General features: G+C 62.9%; 2 protein-coding genes across 3 annotated transcripts; both read right to left on the reverse strand.

Annotated features, from left to right (window-relative positions):
- Nucleotides 1–1,377: 1,377 nt before the first annotated feature.
- On the reverse strand, nt 1,378–14,307 carry THOC5 (THO complex subunit 5). 2 transcript variants are annotated; one of them, XM_062589892.1, is made up of 20 exons: nt 14,279–14,307; nt 13,010–13,124; nt 12,248–12,391; nt 11,823–11,936; nt 11,557–11,654; nt 11,106–11,252; nt 8,999–9,113; nt 8,303–8,435; nt 7,077–7,154; nt 6,794–6,834; nt 6,337–6,436; nt 5,936–6,044; nt 4,567–4,668; nt 4,197–4,293; nt 3,645–3,759; nt 2,846–2,949; nt 2,666–2,753; nt 2,217–2,332; nt 1,793–1,983; nt 1,378–1,581 (listed from the first exon to the last, which is right to left on the reverse strand). In XM_062589892.1, the coding sequence occupies exons 2-20, from the start codon at nt 13,103–13,105 to the stop codon at nt 1,518–1,520; spliced, it is 2,052 nt and encodes a 683-aa protein (XP_062445876.1). In that variant the 5' UTR covers nt 13,106–13,124; nt 14,279–14,307; the 3' UTR covers nt 1,378–1,517. The 2 variants fall into 2 exon arrangements, with proteins under 2 accessions (XP_062445876.1, XP_062445877.1); XM_062589893.1 differs by having other exon boundaries at nt 13,010–13,127; nt 14,279–14,298.
- Nucleotides 14,308–15,261: 954 nt separating this feature from the next.
- NIPSNAP1 (nipsnap homolog 1) lies at nt 15,262–18,197 on the reverse strand (the record flags this gene model as incomplete). Its single annotated transcript, XM_062590095.1, has 10 exons — nt 15,262–15,560; nt 15,674–15,757; nt 15,843–15,937; nt 16,460–16,491; nt 16,583–16,723; nt 16,816–16,886; nt 16,989–17,083; nt 17,214–17,259; nt 17,346–17,473; nt 18,163–18,197. Coding segments are annotated over 10 exons (792 nt in total), but the record flags the coding sequence as incomplete, so codon positions are not given.
- Between the last annotated feature and the right edge of the window lie 1,438 nt (nt 18,198–19,635).

The following is a 19,635-nucleotide window of genomic DNA, read 5'->3' on the forward strand; positions in this document are numbered from 1 at the left end:
GTGGGAACAGGTGCCCTAAGATCTGTTTAAGTGGATGGGCTGGATCACAAGAAAGGTGATCTGCACAGCTCCCTGGGCTGCGAGCAACTAACGCAGGCAGCCTCATCACTGGACGCCCAGGGGTGCCAACCCAGAGCAGGGGCATGCAGGGGGTGGCGGGGGCTTTTCAGAAGTAAACGGCACCAGGAACCAACCCCGACTGCCTCCTAGGGAAGGCGGCCAAGCCCCTGCCCCTGGCCCAGGGAGTCGGCAAAGCCAGGCAAGAGCCCCAGCTTGTGGGCCAGCAGCTTGCCTGCGCGCTCCCCACAGGGGCTGCGAACGGGGCCAGCCACCAGCTCCCCACCCTGCAAGGGCTCACAGCAGCATTTGCTTCCTTCTCAGTTTAAAATGGGGCTCCCAGTGGGCCACTGGGCCTGGTTTAACCTGAGTGCTGCAGCGCAGCAAAGCTCTGCACTGCGGCGCTGCAGCGACGGTGAGGACTGCCTGGAGCGGACGCAGCACTGGCACAGAAGGGGGAAAACGGTCTGTGAGCCTGCGGTGAGGACACGGGCTTTGGCCCAGCCCTGGCGAGCCAGCAGGGATGGTGATCCTGAGCAGGGGGACAAAGCCACCACGGCTCAGACAGGAGCCGCAGCACTGGAGACTGCAACAGGGACCCCCAGGGAAGGCCCCAAGGAGGCTCTGGAACTGCAGCTAGCGGCCCGTGAGCTCCTGGTGCAGCAAGCTGGGACTCACCTTTGCCCTGGCAGGGAGGTGCTTGGCCCCCTGTGCCAGCAGGAGGAGGGCTAAGCTCCTGCTAGAGGCTGGAGCGACTCGTCGGTGCAGCAGAGAAACCCTTGAGTCCTGAGTAGAGCCAAGACAGTGCTCTGGGAACCAAGGCCCTCCCTTGCCACTTTGGGCTGGTTTTGGCTCTTTTTGCCAAAGGCAGGCAACCAGCTGGGATGAGAACAGGCACTGGCTGCAGTGCAGGCTTGGGGCTATTTTTAGCCTCTTGGCTCAGCATTACGGAGGAGCTGTGGTGGCGAGGGAGGCACACAGAGCTGGCAGGGCTCAAGGGACACAGCAAACCTGCGTGAGCCAAGAGCCACAGGGGACAGGGCGCTGCAGCCTCACGCGCATCCTCCCCTTGGTGCTGGAGGGCAGCAGAGCCAGCATCATCTAGCCCAAGCACATCAGTGCAGGGATCCTCTCTGGCCGCATAGCGGTTTCTAGCCTGAGGATGAGAAGATCCGGGCAGCCTTGACAGGAACAGTGATGGTGCCCCAGTGACAGGCACAGATGCAATGAAAAACGCATCACATCCTTGGGACAGGCATCTCCAGCCCTCGTGGGTACCCCAATCACAGTCCAAGGCAGCTGCACAAGACACATACGCGCTTTTTTCCTTCAGTCCAGAATTTAATTCCTTTGGGTACAAAACTCCAAACCAAACCTTGGGAAAGCATCTGAAACAGCAGGTTGGGGCCACTCCTCCTCCCTTGGCTGGGGTGAGGCCCAGACCTGGAGCAGTGGGTACATCAGCGATGACTGAAGAAACCCTGTGGGTAGTTAAACTTGAATGGCTTCATGCGGGTGGGCCCTCTGGAAGAGGAGACAGAAGGGAGCAGATCACCCACCAGCACCTTTCCTGCTTTGAGCAAGACTTGCTTGGCAGCAGGATGCAGCTGCAGTACCAGGTCAGGCAGAGCTGAGCTCCAGGGTCTCCTGTTGGCACCCTTGCCCCCACCCAGCTCCCTGCTGCCTGCAAGCTGGGAGCCAGCACCCTGGTGTCCCCCACTGCACCAGCTCTCACCTGACAAGGCGCAGACACATCTTCTCCTGGGGGAACTCCTTGGGCCCCTCCACGCTGGTGTCATGCGACTCTGTCTCTAGGTAGACGTCGAGCACCATGCAGAGGCGCTGAAGCTGGTTGGTGAGGAGCTGGTAGCCAGGTTTGGGCCCCCACAGTTCCTTGTAGCTCACGTTGACCTCACTCTCCATGGCCTGGCACAGACAGAGGGATCAGCATGGCACAGCCCTGGCTCTGCTCTTCCCTCCCAGGACCAGATCCGCTGCCAAATCCACCCCATAGAGCTAGCATGATACCTGGTCTGGGCAGCCACTCACACAAGCTGCCCAACTGCTACCTCTCCCAGTAGCTGCCTTAGTGTGGCCACAAAAGCGCCAGAAATAAAACCAGTGGCTCTCCAGACTCCTCTCCCACCCCAACGGCTCACCCGAATGTTGTCGTCGTTGCTGCCGGTCCGCTCCCCTTTCCAGTTGAGGCACAGGCTGAAGATGGGTGGCAGGGTGGAGTAGCCAGGGTTGAGCACCACGGCAGCCTGCAGCTTGGCTGAGCCGGGCAGAGCAGAAATATCACATGTGCCCCACAGCACCTCTGCCCTCGGGGGCCTCCCATTAAGACACCCAACAAGGCAGGGACTAGCCAGGAAGGTGGCACGAAGGGTAGGAGGTAATCCTCACAAATGGGAAGCTAAAGTTCGCCGGGTGCTGGTTCCCTGCCATGTCCTGCATCTCTTGGGCATGGCCACAGGCACTCACAAACCCCTCTGTGAGGTCCGGGCAGGCCTGGCCCATGCTGAGAGCAGCAAAAGCTGCCTGGGTGGGGGGTAATATATGCAGCTGCTGGGAATTAGGAACTGCTGGGGCAAGGAAAGGTACCTACCTGTTCCCCTTTCTATCAGCGCCATGTAATAGAGGTGAGTGTCCTCAGCCAGGCCGGCCTCCAGCACGTCCTTGGTGTAGGGCAGCTCCTGTGAGGGGTGGCAGCAGCAGGAGTGAGTGGCCACCAGCACTGAGCCCCAGTGTGGAGCAGGAGGGAAAGGGCCTCAGGCACAGCACCCACCACGTAATCCTCGTAGGGGATGGCAGCCCACTTCACCAGGCGTGAGACAATCTTGGAAGGGAAGAGGTGCTGGCACTCACTGGACACTGGTATGACCCCATGCTCTGAAACGGAGGACGGGGTCACCTGAGCAGGCGCGGGCTGCAGCTGAACGCTCCTGCCCTGCTGCCAGTGACTATACATGGTCCACGGCCATGCTCCGAGTGGCAGCAAAACCAGGACGTGGGGACAGCACTGTCCCTCCGACATCGTCACTCGGTGCCCAGCTGGCAGCAGAGCCAGCCGCGCCTGTCGTCCCCAAGAGCACATGGCCTCAGCAGCCTGTGCCCAGCCCGTCGGCAGGCGCACGACACTTCCCATGACAACTCACCTGCCCCGAGGCCTGACTCAATCCCCAGCACCGAGTTCACGGGCTGAGCCAGGGCAGCCCAGAAGGGCTGCTGGGCAGCGAGTGGGCAGGCAGCCTGCCCCCTGCGCTGCTCTCAAAGCCCTGCTCCCACTGCCAGTACTGAGGGGACAGCTCGGGTTGCTGATCGTGGCACTGCAGTGACGTTCACTTTGGCCTGTCCAGGGACACTTTGGTGGTGTTTGGACACAGGTTGGAAGCACAGGCCCAGGGGGAGGAGTGGAGGGACCAGGAATGCCCCTGTGCCTACACATGAGAAGTGAAGGGCACAGAGGGATCTGGGACATCCCTCAGAGGAGACCTCAGTCACCTCTTCGGTGCAAGAGGTGACTTGGGGTGACCAGCTACTGCCCAGCCCATCCCCGGGCCAGGGGCACAGAGCTGAGCACTCACCCAGTGATGCAAACTGCTTGTGGAGAGCCAGGCGCGACTGCAGCCTCGTCCGCAGCAGCTTCACTGTCATCTCCATGTGACTTGCGCTCAGCGAGTTGTCGGCGGTGACCGTGTGCTGTGGGCAGGAGAGGCTGTCACCCAACGGGCCCTTCACTGGGGGCTCTGCGTGGCACCAGGGGCCTCCCTCGTGCCCAGCGGGACAGGCACACGTTTGTGTCGTTGCCCTTAACGAGCTGCTTAGGGCCGGTAAACTTGACAGAGCTCAGACCATCATGCCTGGGAGGTAAAATACTGTAGCACGACTCCGTTGTACTGATTCACCCCAATTAACTCATGCTGGTCTGACCTGACTGAGGGTGCTCATTGGGCTCTGATGGTTTGGGAGCAGCAGAGGGGGCCATAGCTGTCCCCAAGGCCCCCAGAAACCCAGGCCAGCCCCCTGGGGTTGGGGGGAGGAAGGAGGGGAGGCCATAGCTGTCCCCAAGGCCTCCAGAAACCCAGGCCAGCCCCCTGGGGTTGGGGGGAGGAAGGAGGGGAGGCCATGTGACATGCCTGAGGCTGGTCCTTGGGGAAATGCAGGCCGCCCAGCTTCTGCACCCACACGTAGGGATGCCCCAGCTCCGTCACGTAATCACTCAAGGTCACGATGCTGTGGGAGAAGAGAGAAAGGGTTATCCGAGCCGTGACCTCGGCGATGCCAGGGCCACCCGATGCCCCGGCAGTCCCGACGGCCACCTAACGGCTACCCAACTTGCCCTGCCGTTCCAGAGAGGAGCAGCTGAGGGCCTGGCTCAGGGTGCTGCCAGCTCCAAGCCCTCAGAGTCACCCCCATGGCGGGGGGGGGGGGGGTCAGGCCCCCACACAGCGCAATCGCACCAGCTGCCCAGTCGAGGCCGTGCAGGCAGAGTTGAGGCCTACGCACCCCACTTTATCAAACTGGAACTGGTTGGCTGGGTTCGGCGTTTTCTTCCCATGGTCTCCTGGGTACAGGCAGCTCAGGAGGGAATCTGGAGACAGCAGATCTCTGGCAGGAGAGTGACGGAGAAGGTTAATCATTCATTAGTCTCTGTGTCTCTATAGCAACCATAAACAAGCCGCAAGCCTGGAAAAACAGATTATGCTCCACGAATAGGCCGGAAAGAGATTCGTCTCCTTCCTGGCTGTAAAGAAGTTAGAAATCACAAGGCACCACGCTCCCAGGGAGCTGCTCACAGGCTTCAGTGTGATTAAGTTCAGTGCATTAACTCTGAAACTTATTGATGACAGTCAGCTATGCAGAAAACAAATTCAGCACACCCAGGGCATGGTCCGATTGCTGTTCACCATCCCACCAGCTAAAGCTGTAGCGGGGGGGGGGGGGGGTGGCTCTCGCCCTGGCCTGAGGCTGCCCCTCCAGTGCAGCATTCACCCCAGCAGGGCAGACAGACACTTGCCTGCCCAGTGATTTTGGGTGCCCACAGCAAAGAGAAGCCCAAAGAGAAGGGAAGGCCTCACATAGCTGTGCTGGGGGCAGCGGTGCTTGCTCGCGGGTGCCCCAGGCCAGCCTTGCCTGCCTCCCCGTCTCGGGCACTGGCATCTGCCCTGGGGCAGAGCCCTGGCGAGCTCCCGGCTCATCCAAGCGTCCCGAGCAGACCCCGGAGCTGCCATTTCAGCCAGGCCTTACAAAAATCACAGCCAAGCAGCTTTGCAGGGAGTCTGCGAGTAGGAAGCAGCACCCCCCCCACCCCCAAAATAAGGTTAGCTGCCAAGAAGCTAGCAAAAGCTGTGTGAGGGAGAGGGGCATTTTGACTGTTAGATGTAGATTAATGTGTCAAGCAGGAGAGGTTGCTCCCAGCTCCTGACTGGGGTGTAAGCCTCAGTCCAGCACCACCCTCCGAGGAGGCTCTCAGCCTCTTCCTTGCTTCCCCTGCCTGCTTAAGGACAGGCCAGAACAACGCGTGGAAAATGCTGCTCTGCACAATGGCCTCAAAGGTGCCCCAGGATGTTAAAGCAGCATCTGCTGCGAGCAGGTTCCTGCAAGAGGCTTTGCTGGGTGCAGAGCAGTCGCAGGGCCTGACTGCGCTTCTCCCTGCTCAGCCCCCAGCTGAGCTCGATGCCCTCCGAATCCTGTGCCAGAGACCACAGGGCACATGGCTGCCCCTTGGTGCCACATCACTCTGCCACTGGGTCACTTCAGAGTCCAGCAGGACCCATGGGGCCCAGCAGGACATCAGGGCTTTTGCAACGGGCTCCGCGCTCAGCGAACGCACCACAACCGAGCATAGCCTCTGTGCCCAAGGGGCTTTCCTCACCCAGCACTGATGGGGGTCGTCAGCTCAACAGCAGTGGTCACCTTGGTTTTCACTGTCATGACATTGAGGTTCATCAGGTAGTAGAACGTCAGGTGAAGCACGTTCTCATCTGTGCCAAGAGAAGGAGGCAACAGGGCTTTTCTCCGCAGCTCTGAGCACCTGGGGTTCAGTGCTCCCTGGGGAGGGGGATACCTGTGCTCTTCTGCTGCCCTTACAGTAAACAGGGCTGAGAGGCAAATGTCTCTGATGCTGCCTCGTTGGCAGCTATCAGGCACCAATGTGGCCTGCCTGCAACCGCTGCTCTTGCTGAGGGCCAAGCTGCCCCCAGGTTGCTCCTCGACCCACCGGCCAGCCCCACACCTTTGGGTGCTCTCTGCCAGGGGCCACTCGCGCTTGCTCACCTTTGCATTTCAGGTCGACGGTGACGGAGAGCGGGTGGCGCTTGAGCATCTCCTTGCGCTTATCGTCCAGCTGCACACCCAGCGTGGGCCTGCGTCGCTTCTAGGGAGAGCCAAGCAGAGCCTTCAGCTCCCACAGGCGCTGCTCAGGGCAGGGACGCTGGTGTCCCGCCAGCCCTGGCGACACCCTGGGATGCAAGACCCAGTGCAAAGGTGAGACAGTTCCTGGACCCACCACTTTTGGAAGCGACCTGTCAGACAGCTTAAATTTCATTTTTTGGGGGGCTTTGGTTTGCTGCCTCGATGCTCAGACCAGGAGGGAGAAGAAGCCTTGGTGGCAGCGAGGGAAGAGCAGTTCCCAGAGCCACTTGGGCCCATCTCCCTCAGCACCTCACCACTAGTGGGCACAGATTTTGCCTGCCCACATGGTGCTCAGAGAGGACCCAATGCTGCCCCTTACCGTGGTCTGCTCCTCCTCTGCATCCGAATCGCTCTCGTCATCTGCACAAAGAGAGGGCTGTAAGTGAGCATCCTGCGCAGGAGCCCCACAGCCCGGCTCAGCACCACAGAGAGGCAGCTCTCCCACCCGCAGCAGGGCCACCAAGCTTCAATCCATCCAGGACCGCAGCTGCCCACCCCTGGGAGGCAGCATCCCCTCCAAAGCAAGGCCCTAGTGGGACGCAGACAAACAGGGATGCGACCCAATGCCTGGGGACATCCCCCCACTACAGCACCTAACTCACCCTGTGAGTCCTCAGGTGGCTTGTACAAGGCTTTGGCTTCTTCAACGCTCCCTTCGATAGCCACAACAAGCTTCTTATCTGTGAGAGAAATGAAAACAAAATTGTGAGCCATACTTCTGCATGAGAAAGGCAGGAACAGAAGGTACGGGGAGCGCTGTCTGCCGCTATGAGAGGCGCAAGGCTGGAGGCCAGACCGCAGCAGCTCGCTGGCTAACTGCTGAGCACTGAAATTTAACCCTCCCGCTGCCCAAGCAGATGCACTGCCACCACAGGAGAGTCCGTGTCAGTGGTAGAAGCTAGGTGGCTCCCTGTAACGGGCAGGGAACAAACCCTTGTGTGATACAACCCTGCCCTGGACCTGGGGTCAAGGGAACATGTCTCCTGCTCTTTCACGCTATTAGCCTCAAGTACAACCCCCAAATATACCTTCCCTTGCTGTTTTCGACAAGCCTGCAAACCGAAAGCAGTTTGGGGATCCTAAGCTCGTGGGGCAGCAGGGAGCCCTGCCACGAAATCCCTCCAGAAAGTGCTTCCCTCAGGCTTCAGGCCTGCAAAATCATCCCAGGGGATGGAGGCTTTCAGGTGAGTTGCGGGGAAGGGCTGGGAGAGGGGCGCAAAGAGGGAGAGAGCCATCATGCTGCCACGCTGAAAAGCCGAGAGCCACCAGAAAGTGCCTGCTGTTCCCTGGCTCTAATTTCACCCACTCCAGGAGGTATTAGCCCCACTCTGCTGAGAGCGGCCAACCCACAGGGAAAGGAAGGTTCATGAGCCAGAGGAACACAAAACACCCACCACAGCCAGGCCACATCTCCTGAGGTGTGGCTCCAGGCTTTGCTCTGCTGCAGGGAGGGTGGAGAAGCCGAGCACCTCCATGACACTGGGCACAAACACCCGCTGTACTGTCTCTGGACTCGCTGCCATCAGAGGAGAGTGCTACACAGCACCCACTCCGTGGGGTGCCAGCCCACCAGTGTCACCAAAGAGATGTCCCTGAAGGCCCCGAGGACTGTCATGACCCAAGGGAGAAGCATGCAGTGAGTTTTCCATGCAGTTTGCTGCCTGGCAGTAGGGCAGACAGGACAAAACGGACCTCCGCGAGCCTCCCAAAAGCAGCGTTTTGACACACAGCAGCAAGATCCCCTCCTCGTGTGCCCACTCCACCTCGCCACAGCCTCCTGCAGCGCTGCAGAGAGCCCCGCACCCGCCTTGGCCCCCGCAGTGCTCACCACAGGCCTGCCCGTAGGCGCTGGCTTGCACGAAGAGGACGTAGAGTGGCGGCGGTAGGTGCCGGGCTATCTCGTACTGCTTGTGCGCCTGGTCGAAAGGCATGAAGAGATACTCCTGGACAGGCAGGGACGCCTGGAGAGGGAACAGGCATGACGTGCGTGACTGGGATCAGGGTTGTCCTCCTCACACTCTCGTTCAGGTACGCCAAGGTAGTACGTGGGAGGTTGGAAACCAGCACACAAGCAGCTGCAGATGTTTTAACACAGGCCACAACTATGGTAAGTCCCCCAGGGGAGGACTTGCTGCTTTCTTCTGCTGGAAAATGTCTGCATCCAAGTCTAACCCAGTTCTTTCTCCTGATCTGCCCCTCCACAGCAGACACAAGGGGCTGGAGCTGCGTATCGGCCTCTGAGGAAAGGCCCGTTTAACCAGCTCTGGAGCTGCAGCTTTGCAGGAACAGCTGCACAGACAAGGAGACTGGGACGGAAAGGCAGAGCACAAGGAAACAGCTCAGACACCCCTGAAGGAGCCACAGCCTACACACTCAGCTGGGTTTTGACATCTCCAGCCTGGGCAGCTGCCCTGAGAGCCACAAGATGGGCAGGCACATGGGCAGAGCACCTCATGGTGATTCCAGGGCGACTCTGGTTGGCACCCACCGGCTGGCTCCCCATCCTGCAGGACTGGGCCGCTACCTGCATAATGCTGTTGAGCCGGGGCTGGAGGCTGCTCAGATATTCCTTCTTCACCTCAATTTCCTTCAGGATCTTCTCCTTGTTGGCCAGACATTCCTTGTATTTCTCTGCCAATCTGGGGATGGGAGATTAGTTACCACTGCACATTGTGGTCACAGAGCAAGCTCTGCTGCCAGCCGGGGCCTTCCTCAGCCCCAGCTCTCCTGACCCGAAACGTCGCTGCAGGAACCAGGAGAGCTCAATGACAGACAGGGAGCTCTCCCAATACCAAAGGCAAATAGAGACAGAGCAGAACTTGTTAGAACAGGAAAATAAATGAGAAGAACAACTCAAAGCTCAGCTAGTGTTGTGCCCTGAGAAGGGAGAGCAGCCAGGCGTTTCCTCAGCAGACCTGCTCCTGCACCGGCCTCTGCTGCCAGCAAGAACCCCATGGACTCCTGCTGACCCCAAGAGCCTTTTCCACCTTTTATCACCATCACGTTCACTTCCTTCATGTCATAGCAACAGCTTCTGCAAGTCAGCCTTGCGAGAAGAAAGGTTTAAGGCACTACATGAGTCTCTTGTCACTGGTTTCAGAGTCAATAAGATCCAGCATTGGGATAGCACTCCTCCCCTGCAGCCTCCTACAGAAAGTGGTGTTGAACTCCAACCTTCAACCACCAACTCATGTTCCAAGTGAACCACCAACAACTCTCAAACCATCAGAAAGTGCCCAAAACGTCACCCCCCATCTACTGTCACAGGGATTCGAGAAGCCATTTCTCCCCTGCCATGACAGAAGTGCCAAATGCAAGGTGGTGTCCTCAAACACAGTAGGATGAGAACCGGGAATGCTGAAACCTCTCAGTAACTCAACACAGCCGTGGGACAAGCTCCACCCAGTTCTGCTTTGCCCTTTTCAGAGTTTGCAAGGAACAATCATTTAAGACAACCCTAAAAATATGCAGCACAAATGGCTCTGTCTGGCTCTCACCAGACAAAATGAACCAGGTTCAGTACAAAGGAGCCTGGAACAGGCTTGGACAGACAAACTATAAGTTGAAGGGAGCCACGCAATGCCTGCTGCAGCACCTCTCAGCAGCCTCTCAACGGTCTGCTGTGTTTAATTGCACTGCTCACACAGTGACTGCTCGCAGGCTTAGGTTGCTCTTTCCAGAAGGTTGGCCCTAGCTGGCTAGAAAAAGCTGCTAGCTGCTGCGAAGATCAGAAAAATTGTGTCATGTTCGCTGCTCACATAAGGCAAGAGCTGCTGGAGCAGCTGAGCCACCCGGGTTCTCCTGCGTGGGCAGCGCCCAGCTGTGGTGAGGGTCAGGAGCAGGAGCGCAGAGCAGCCACAGCGCAAGGCCAGGCCGCTGAGTCGACCCCCCAGGCCTCCAAGACTCGCCAGCTTTGACCCCCACGCTGCGGCAGTGCTGCCCACGTGGGGATTGCTCTGCCCCACAAGTTGTGTCTTGCTGAAGCAGCTGCTGGATCAAGGCATGCGACTCCCTGTCCTAAAATAGCACAACTCCAGAGGGCAGCAGCCCATTCCCCGCCGCCAGAGCCTCCAAGCTTGGAGCATGCTGGAAACACCAAGCAGTGATGTCCATTTTGTTCCTCTGATGTTCACTGACTCAGTGAGCATCCGTGCACGGACGGACCCAAGCAGCCAAAACACCTTTGCTACCCAAAGCCCTCACACTCCAGCATTCGGCAGAACAGCCGTTTTCACAGGCCAGCTGCAGCCCTTCACACTCCCCTCCCGCACCATCACTGGCTCAGGGTGTCTCGCTTGGGTCTGGAGCTTTTCTGCTCCTCACGGATTGCCTGGCAGCCTCCAAAATCACACAAAGGAAAATTCACCATCTATGAAGCAAGATGGAGAATCCCACCAGGCCCAGCTCTCCACAGCGAGTAAATCTCTATGATAAACGCTCAGTTATACGATAAATCTCTCACTTGCTCTATCCTAACTGTTTCAAGTGGGTGTTAACGCATTTATGCTGGCGTTTGCTCCCCTAGGGGCTGTGGAGCTCACTCCGAGGGTGCTGGCATGGAGCGCTGCCCTATGGCATGGCAGAGGTGAGCCAGGCTGTCCCGAAGCCAGTGCGGCGCAGCGCCCACCTACCGCTTGCGCTGCTCCAGCTCCCAGTCAAGGCGGGCGAGGGTCTGCTGGTGGGGCTCAGCCAGGGTGATCGCTGGCCTGCTGATTTCTGGTGGGGCTTCCCTGTAGAACTCCTCCAGGCTCACCAGCTCAATCTCCTCGTGTTTCGACCTGCGAGGACAGAAAGATATGGTCAGGGAAGAGGGGCGAATGCCCACGCAGGGCTGAACTCGCAGCAGAGTGCTCAGCGGCAATGCCCCAGGCCCTGGCTTTATGCTGCCACGCAAATCACCACAACCACCGCAGGTAAAACCACGTGTCGCAACAGAGGAGGGAAACGGATCTGAGCAGGGTCATGGATGTGCCTTCCCCACACTCCTCCAGCAACAGGCTGAGGCAACGTGACAAGAGATCCTGACCCCTTGAAGCCTCCCTCCCATTTTGGACCTGGTTACTCCACCCTGGCTGGACTCACTTAAACTCCAGGCATTTGGTGATCTCCTTCTGCAAATGCATCACCTCGTAGAGCAGGTTCTGGAGCTGCAGGTGATACGCGTCCACCTTCTGCTTCGCCTGAAAGAAAAACACAGCCAGTGACCCTCACAGCACAAGGCAGAGCTGTGTGTGCAAGCGGCAATACAGGACCACGACGCTCTTCTCCTTGGCCCACAGCACTGGGAAGTGGCCCTGAGGCAAGCCAGGGAGGGAGTTCTATTACAATCATTCCAGCCTGCTCCTTACCTCATGGGTTTGATCTCTTCCTTTCTTCAGCCGAATGTGAGCCAAGCGGTTGAGTTTCTTGAGGGTCATGAAGTGGACGCAGCTCTGAATGCGCCGCTCGTCTATCTCTGAAGCCTGAACGGCAGGGAGAGGGGAGTTGGAGGTGGAAGACGAGAGGCGCACGCAGTCGCTTCGCCTCACACGTCTTGACACCCCTCGCAGCAGGGCTCTGACACGACTCGAAGAGGAGAACCTTGGCCTGGGCAACGGCCTTTTGGTCAAATATCAAGCGCTTCAGCTACAGTTTATTGTTTTTCATTTAACAGGAGACTGTCCTGTTTTCCTAATTTTCCTTAGAACGGCTTCTGCTCCCACTCCTCTCAGGTCAAGGAAAAACATCACAGAAAAGCACATGCAGAAAACAAGGCGCCACAGCTTCTCCTTACATTGTCCTTGACACCTCTGCTCTTCAGCTCCTGGATTTCTGCCATAAGTCTCTGCAGCTCCTGGCAGGTCTCTTTGTAGAGCTCATAATCTTTGATGGGGTCACGCAGATCCACCTCACCCTCCTCGCTGTAGTACCGAGCATCCTGCAAGGGGCAAAAACACCACCTGAAGTGCCCCAGGAGGCAAATCGCCAGGTCCCAAGCGCTGCCTCAGCCCAGTCACCCCACGCTTGAGGAGGTTTGTGCACGGGAGAGCAACTCATTTAACAACCCAGGGCACAAACACCTGCAAAGTTCAGGCCTCCTATATAGTCACCGTAAATTAGAACCAGTATGTGTCCAGTGCCAGCACATCTATGTTGCTACTGAAGCTGCACACCTGCTTCTTCATTTTTAAATCCCACTTTGACTGAAACTAGGTTATTCTGATCTTTGCGGGAATGTTTCGAGGCAACCTGCAAATCCTTGAGGGACCCGACAGCTTCAGACTTGCCTCTGTTATGTCCCAAAAGGCAATGTTTGACTCCCAGGCATTGGGTTTCCTCAAGGAGGGGGAAACCAGCTCAGAAATCGAGAGTGGGAGTTTTAGAGGTGTTCAGACTAGGCTTGTTCTGACCCCATTCAAGCTGCCTGAGTGGTAGAACGAGGCCAAAAATGGGAAGTTTTGACAGCAGGTCCTCCTAACGTGGAGAGGAGCGCCCTGTGACCTCAGGCGGCTCCCCCCACGCACTGGGGGCCAGGAGAGGCCGCGGCGTGCCCCACCTGGTCGGTGTCAGCCTTGCCCCGCTTGCCCTCCTGCGGGCCCCCGTCGGTGCGGATCACTTTGGGCTTCCTCTTCTTGCTGGAGTCCGACGACATGGCACTGCCGGGAGCTGCCCTGCTGCCCGGGGGCAGGGGACAGAGCGCCAGGTGAGCACCCGCATGAGGGCAGAGGCGCCCAGGGCTCCCTTCTGCCAGGCCTCCAACGACTCCCAAGACACCATGGCCAGTGTCCCCTACCCCCACCCCACGCCAGCCCCCTCGCCCCCAGCCTCCCCCTAACCCACCACGCACCAGGGACAGCGACAGCCCCCGCCCCAGCTCTCCCAGACCCCGGCCTCCCCCCAGCCCACCACGCACCAGGGACAGCCCCCGCCCCAGCTCTCCCGGACCCCGGACCCCGGCCTCCCCCTAACCCACCGCGCACCAGGGACAGCCCCCGCCCCAGCTCTCCTCACCCCCAGCCTCCCCCCAACCCACCACGCACCAGGGACAGCCCCCGCCCCAGCTCTCCTCACCCCCGGCCTCCCCCCAACCCACCACGCACCAGGGACAGCCCCCGCCCCAGCTCTCCCGGACCCCGGCCTCCCCCCAACCCACCGCGCACCAGGGACAGCCCCTGCCCCAGCTCTCCCGGACCCCGGCCTCCCCCCAACCCACCACGCACCAGGGACAGCCCCCGCCCCAGCTCTCCTCGCCCCCGGCCTCCCCCCAACCCACCACGCACCAGGGACAGCCCCCGCCCCAGCTCTCCCGGACCCCGGCCTCCCCCCAACCCACCACGCACCAGGGACAGCCCCCGCCCCAGCTCTCCCGGACCCCGGCCTCCCCCCAACCCACCACGCACCAGGGACAGCCCCTGCCCCAGCCCTCCTCGCCCCCGGCCTCCCCCCAACCCACCACGCACCAGGGACAGCCCCTGCCCCAGCTCTCCCAGACCCCGGCCTCCCCCCAACCCACCACGCACCAGGGACAGCCCCCGCCCCAGCTCTCCCGGACCCCGGCCTCCCCTCAACCCACCACGCACCAGGGACAGCCCCTGCCCCAGCTCTCCTCGCCCCCGGCCTCCCCTCAACCCACCACGCACCAGGGACAGCCCCCGCCCCAGCTCCCCCAGAGCCCCCAACCCGCTCTCCTCGCCCTTCCCAGGCCCCGAGCTGCCGAGCCCCGGGTCCCCCTCGGCCCCCCACCCACCAGGCCCTCTGTCCCCAGCACCCTGGGCCCCCCCCGTCCCGGCTCTCCCCCTCCACACCGCGCGCAGGCCCCGCTCACCGCGCAGCCCGCCTCAGCGCCGCCCGGATGTGACGTCACGGAGCAGGCGAGCGCGGCGCAGAGCGACACCCGCCAAAGGCGCCTTCTAGCGGGCGCCGCCCGGCGGGAGGAGCGCGCGGGGGCGGGGCCTGCGCGGGGGGGCGGGGCCTGCGCGGGGGGCGGGGCCTGCGCCCCCCTCTCTCTCCCCGCCCCCTCCCCCCGCGGGGTGGCGGCCCTCGGGGGTCCGGACCTCTTGGGGCCACCCGAAGGCACTGGTGCAAGGGGAGCCCCTGAGACACGAGGGTGCTCTTGGTGTGAGGGGGGCACCCATGGGCATGGGAGGGGGACACCCGTGGGCATGGGGGGAACCTTGGTGTGTGTGGGGGGGCACTTACAGGCTTGGGGGGGGCACAGTGTATTGGGGGCACCCTTGGGCATGGGGGCCTCTATTGGCATTGGGGGTCAGCCACTGGCATGGAAGGGGAGGTGGTGTATGCAGGGCACCCAGGGATGTTGGGGGGGGCTATAGTGCATGGGGGGCACCCATGGGCTTGGGGGGGGGCAGGTGAATGGGGCCATCCTCAAGCATGGGAGCTTCCTTGTGGTGGGGGCCTCCCTTGGCATTGGGGGCCACCCTTGGTGTATGGGGAGCCCCTAGTGGGGGAGGGCACCCTTGGGCATGGCTGTCCCTAGGGTGGGGGTCTCCATAGGCCCTGGGGGGCGCCCATGGGCACTGGGAGGGGCTCCTTGGGGTGGGGGGTCCCTTTGGCATTGGGGGGCACCCCTTAGTGTATGGGGACCCCTTGGTGAGAGAGGGGGTTCTGGGAGTGTGCGTGGGGGCTCCATTGGCACTGGGGGGCACCCACTGGCTTTGGGGGGCACCCATGGGCATGGAGGTGGGCTCCTTGGGGTAGGCGTGCCCATAGGCATGGGGGACCCGTCACCGCTGCCCCCCACACCCCCAGGACACGCTCCAGCACCCCGCTCACAGACAGGGCCACCCATGGGTGCATCGAACATTTAATGGGTGCAGGCCAGGCCCGGGGGCTCATTAGCGCTCGTTAACACCGTCCTCCAATGAACTTGGGGCTCCAGACGACGGCCACCGCTGCCACCTCCCGCCACGGGGCCGGGTGCTCCCAGCCCGGGGTGGAGGGGGGGCTGTCCGGAGCGGGTGCCCCAGGCTGGGGAGGGGGGACCCGGCGGGACGGGGGGCGACGGGGTGCCCAGGCACCGGCTCACTGCAGGGGCGAGATGCTCAGGGGGATCATGATGCGCGACTCCATGCTGCGGATCAGCGGCACTGCAAAGCCGGCGGTGGCGGCGGGTGAGGGGGGGGGTTGGCGGGGGGGACGCCGCCGCGGGCGCCCCCCGGCCCAGCACCCGGGGGTGCCCCCCGCGCGCTGCCCCGCTCACCCGTGTAGTAGACGTTCTCGTCCCAGCCGCTCTTGCGCCACGCCGCGTTCCTCGTCTCCTCGCGCGACTGCAGGTCCCGGTAGGCTGCGGGGATGGGGGGGGTGTGGGGGGGTCACACAGCAGCGTGGAGGCACCGGCACCCCGGGGTGGCCCCGGCACCCCTACTCACCCCACAGGTGATGCACCACGTAGAGCTCGCCGATCTGGGAGAAAAAGCCACCCACGGCCTCCTGGTTCTCCTGGCGGTACTTGATGGCCCGAGCCCTGGCAGGGGTTATGGAGCGGGGGGGGGAGAGCTGCTGGGGGCGGGGGCCTTCCTCCCCCTCCTCCTCCTCCTCCTCCTCCTCCTCCTCCTCTGTCCGCGGCCCCGGGGATTGCATGGGGGAACCGAGGAGCAGACGGGAGCCTGCAGGGATTGGGGGTGGGAAACGGAGGCCGGGACCAGAGGCAGGGGGAAATTGAGGCCAGGACTGGGAGGGGAAACTGAGGCAGGGAGCTGGGACAGAGGGAAACCAATGCAGGGAGCCAGGGGGGAACTGAAGCAGCAACCGGAGTAGGGGGAAACCTGGGGCAGGGACCCAGAGGGAAACTGAGGCAGGGACCAGGATAGAGGGAAGCTGAGGCAGGGACCCAGAGGGAAGCTGAGGAAGGGACCAGGACAGGGGGAAACTGAGGCAGGGACCAGGATAGAGGGGAAACTGGGGCAGGGACCCAGAGGGAAGCTGAGGAAGGGACCCGGACAGGGGGAAACAGGCAGGGTCCAGGATGGGGGGGGGGGCTCCTTACCAGTTATTGCCCCACTCGATCATGGTCCCCGGCTGGAAAGGGAGGAGCAAACCGGCAATACCTGAGAGGGCGGGTGCCCCCCGCCGGCCTCCCGCCCCTGGTGCCACGCGGGGCCACACTCGCCTTGAGTTTGTAGGTCCTCAGCTCATAGACGTGAGGCCCGCGCCGCGGCAGCGGCTCGTTCCAGAAGCTGAACTCGAGCAGCAGCTGGTTGCGGCGGGCCAGCAGCAGGCGGCTGCGCTCGCGCCGGAAAGCGGCGTATTCCTGCGGCGGGGAGCGGGGGGAACCTGGGTGGCCGTGGGGACGCAACCCCGGCGCGTGGTGCGGTGCAGCCCCCCCGCCGCCTCCGGCGCTACCTGGTTCTCCTTCAGCTTGTTCATGCACTCGTTGAGGGCCGGGTAGCCGCCGGAGAAGCGCCAGAGGTGCACTGCAAGGACAGGGCGCCCGCGGGGTGCCACCGAGCCCCGGGGCTGGCGGCGGCACCCGCCGGCTGGCGCTGGGCGGGTGGGGGGGAACCGGGGGCGCCCACCTGCCTGGTCCTGCTCGCCGTACCACGTGTTCCAGCTGCCCACCAGCGCGCAGGGGTAGTCGGCGTCCGCGTGCAGCTTGGGCAGCGCCTCCTCCCTGCGGGGGCGACGGCGCACGGGGGCTCGCGGGGCGCCCCGCGCCACCCGGCCTCCTCCCCGCAGGAAGGGCGGCGGGCCGCGGCGGCGGCGGGCAGGGGGGCCGCGGCCCCCCCGGGGGCGAGGCTCACGTCAGGCTGTTGTAGGTCTCCAGGCACTCGGGCTTCACGTTGTGAACTGCGGGCGAGAGGGCAGGCGGGAGAGGGGTGAGAGCGGGAGCGGGGGGCCGCCCGCGGCGGGGCGCGCCCGCCGGCGCCGCTCACACTGGATCTTGTAGAGGTTGCTCGTCTCCTTCTTGGCCAGGAGGTTGGAGTGAGCGTCCTTGCGCGGATCCACCTTGTGCACGAAGAGCGAGCGCAGCCAGCTGCCCTCGGCCGTCCCCGCGTAGCCCCTGCGAGACCCCCCCCGGGGAAGCGGTGGGGACACGAACGCGGCGGTCACGGTTACGGCAGGCCCCGGGCAGGCGGCGGCTCGCCCGGCGCCCGCTTCGCCCCGCTTTTGGGTCGGGCGCCGGCCGCGGGCGCCTGGACCTTGGCCCGCCTGGTCACGCATTAACTGCGCCGCCGGCGTAAACAACCGCCCATCGGCGGTGCGGGGGGCTGCCAGGCCCGGCCGGGGCTGCCCTGCCTGGGGAGGGCTCGGGGGGCCCGGGGAGGGGGGAGGCACACGGGGCCCGGGGGGGGAGCGATGGGGGGACAAGGAGATAGGGGCACAGTGAGATGGGAGGAAAAGAGGATGGGGGACAAGGAGACAGGGACAGGGGGACGAGGGGGCAAGAGAGACAAGAGGATGAGGGGATATGGGAGGGGGGAACTGGGGGACAAGAGTATGAGGTGACATGGGGACAAGGAGACAGCGGCATGGGGGCAGGAGATGGGGGAACAAGGGGGCAGGGGATGGGGGACACGGGGATGGGGGACACGGGGACACGGGGATGGGAGATGGGGGACACGGGGATGAGGGACACGGAGACGGGGATGGGGGACACGGGGATGGGGGAAAGGAGACAGAGGATGGGGGACCAGCGCCGGGGGGGGACAGAGGCCGTTGCCGAGGGGCCGGGGCGGGGCCGCCGCTCACCGCGCCGCGCCGCCCGCCCGCAGCCGCCGCACCGCGCTCCCGGCCGCCCGCGCCGCCGCCGCCGCCGCCGCCGCCATCGCCCCGCGCCGCCGCCGCCGCCGCCGCCGCGGCCAGGGGCGGGGCCACGCGCACGGGCTCCGCGCTGGCCACACCCCCTCCCCATTCATGCCTCGCAGCGCGGATTCTGGTTGGCCGCCGCGCTGGGCAGGGCTTGGCCACGCCCGCTCGCGCCAGCCGGGCGACCCCGAAGCGGGGCTCCGCCGCGGGGCGGGGGGGGGGGGGAGGGAGAGGGGGCGGCCCCATTGGCTGCCTGCGGGGAGCGGCCAAGGCCGCGGCCGCGGGGCTCGAGCAGGTCAGCGGCCGTTCACCTCGGTCACATGGCAACAGCCAATCAGCGGAGCCAGGCGGAGGAGGCGGAGCCTCAATGGCCGCGATGGCTCTGCGGCAGCGTGATTACACCTGCACCCCCCCCCACCCCGCAGGGGGCGGTGCTGCTGATTGGTCGCTGCCCCGGGGGGGGCGGAGCTCGCACAGGCCACACCCATGGGGCAAGGCGACGGGGCGGGGCCCCAGCCGGGGCGTGGCGCCTGCCATCCCGGGCGCGGGCCCCTGCGGGCCCCCGGGGCTCTGCGGGCCCTGGCCGGGCTCGTCGGGCCCGTGTGGCCCGTGCCAGGCTCCGCGGGCCCGTACGTCCACGTACGGCACTGCGAGCCCGGCCCCAAGCTGGGCAAGCGCAGGCTCGCGCGCGCCCGTAGGGCCCGGCCTGAGCCCACACAAGCCCGCAGAGCTGGACACGAGCCCGGCTCGGGCCCGTACGAAACCCCAGAGCCCGAGACGGGCCCGTGCAAGCCCGTAAAGCCTGGCAGTGACTCGTGTGAGCCCAGAGCCTGGCACTGGCCCGTCCGAGGCCACAGAGCCTGGCATGAGCACTTCCGAGCCCGTAGAGACTGGCTCCACCGGCGCCTCATCCCTGGGACTGCCGTAGGCTTTGACTTCTCTCTCAACGGGAGTTGGTGCCGCTCACGACGTGAGCCCCTTGCCTACGGGGCTGCCCGGGGCGGTTTGTCCCTTGGACTCGCAGCCTCCCACGAACAAGATGCCCACTGAGGGCTATTCCTAGAGCCACTCTTGTGGAGTTGGCCATTCAGGAGTCCCTCCTGTCTTCCCACTGCCCCATGAAAAACTATATAAACATTTTCCAACAGGTCACGTACGCTGTTGCGTGGTGAATGTTTTCTCTGTAATACCCCATGGCTCTAATTGTTTGACTAATTCTGCCACCGGTTTTGTGGCAGGAGCAGGGAGTTTACACCGAGGAACGTTAACTTTGCTTTGCTGTTAGGCAGGAGTGGGGCTATTTGTAGGAGCTTCACAGGCTTAATCGTGCAGAGGTGATTTTTTCCCCCTGTAACTGGAGGACTCCCAGTTTCCCATTTCCCCCAGCTCTCTATCCAAGGCTGTCCTTTCAGGAAA

Source organism: Rhea pennata, chromosome 17, assembly GCF_028389875.1.
Source record: "Rhea pennata isolate bPtePen1 chromosome 17, bPtePen1.pri, whole genome shotgun sequence".
In the NCBI taxonomy this organism is placed as follows: Eukaryota; Metazoa; Chordata; class Aves; order Rheiformes; family Rheidae; genus Rhea; species Rhea pennata.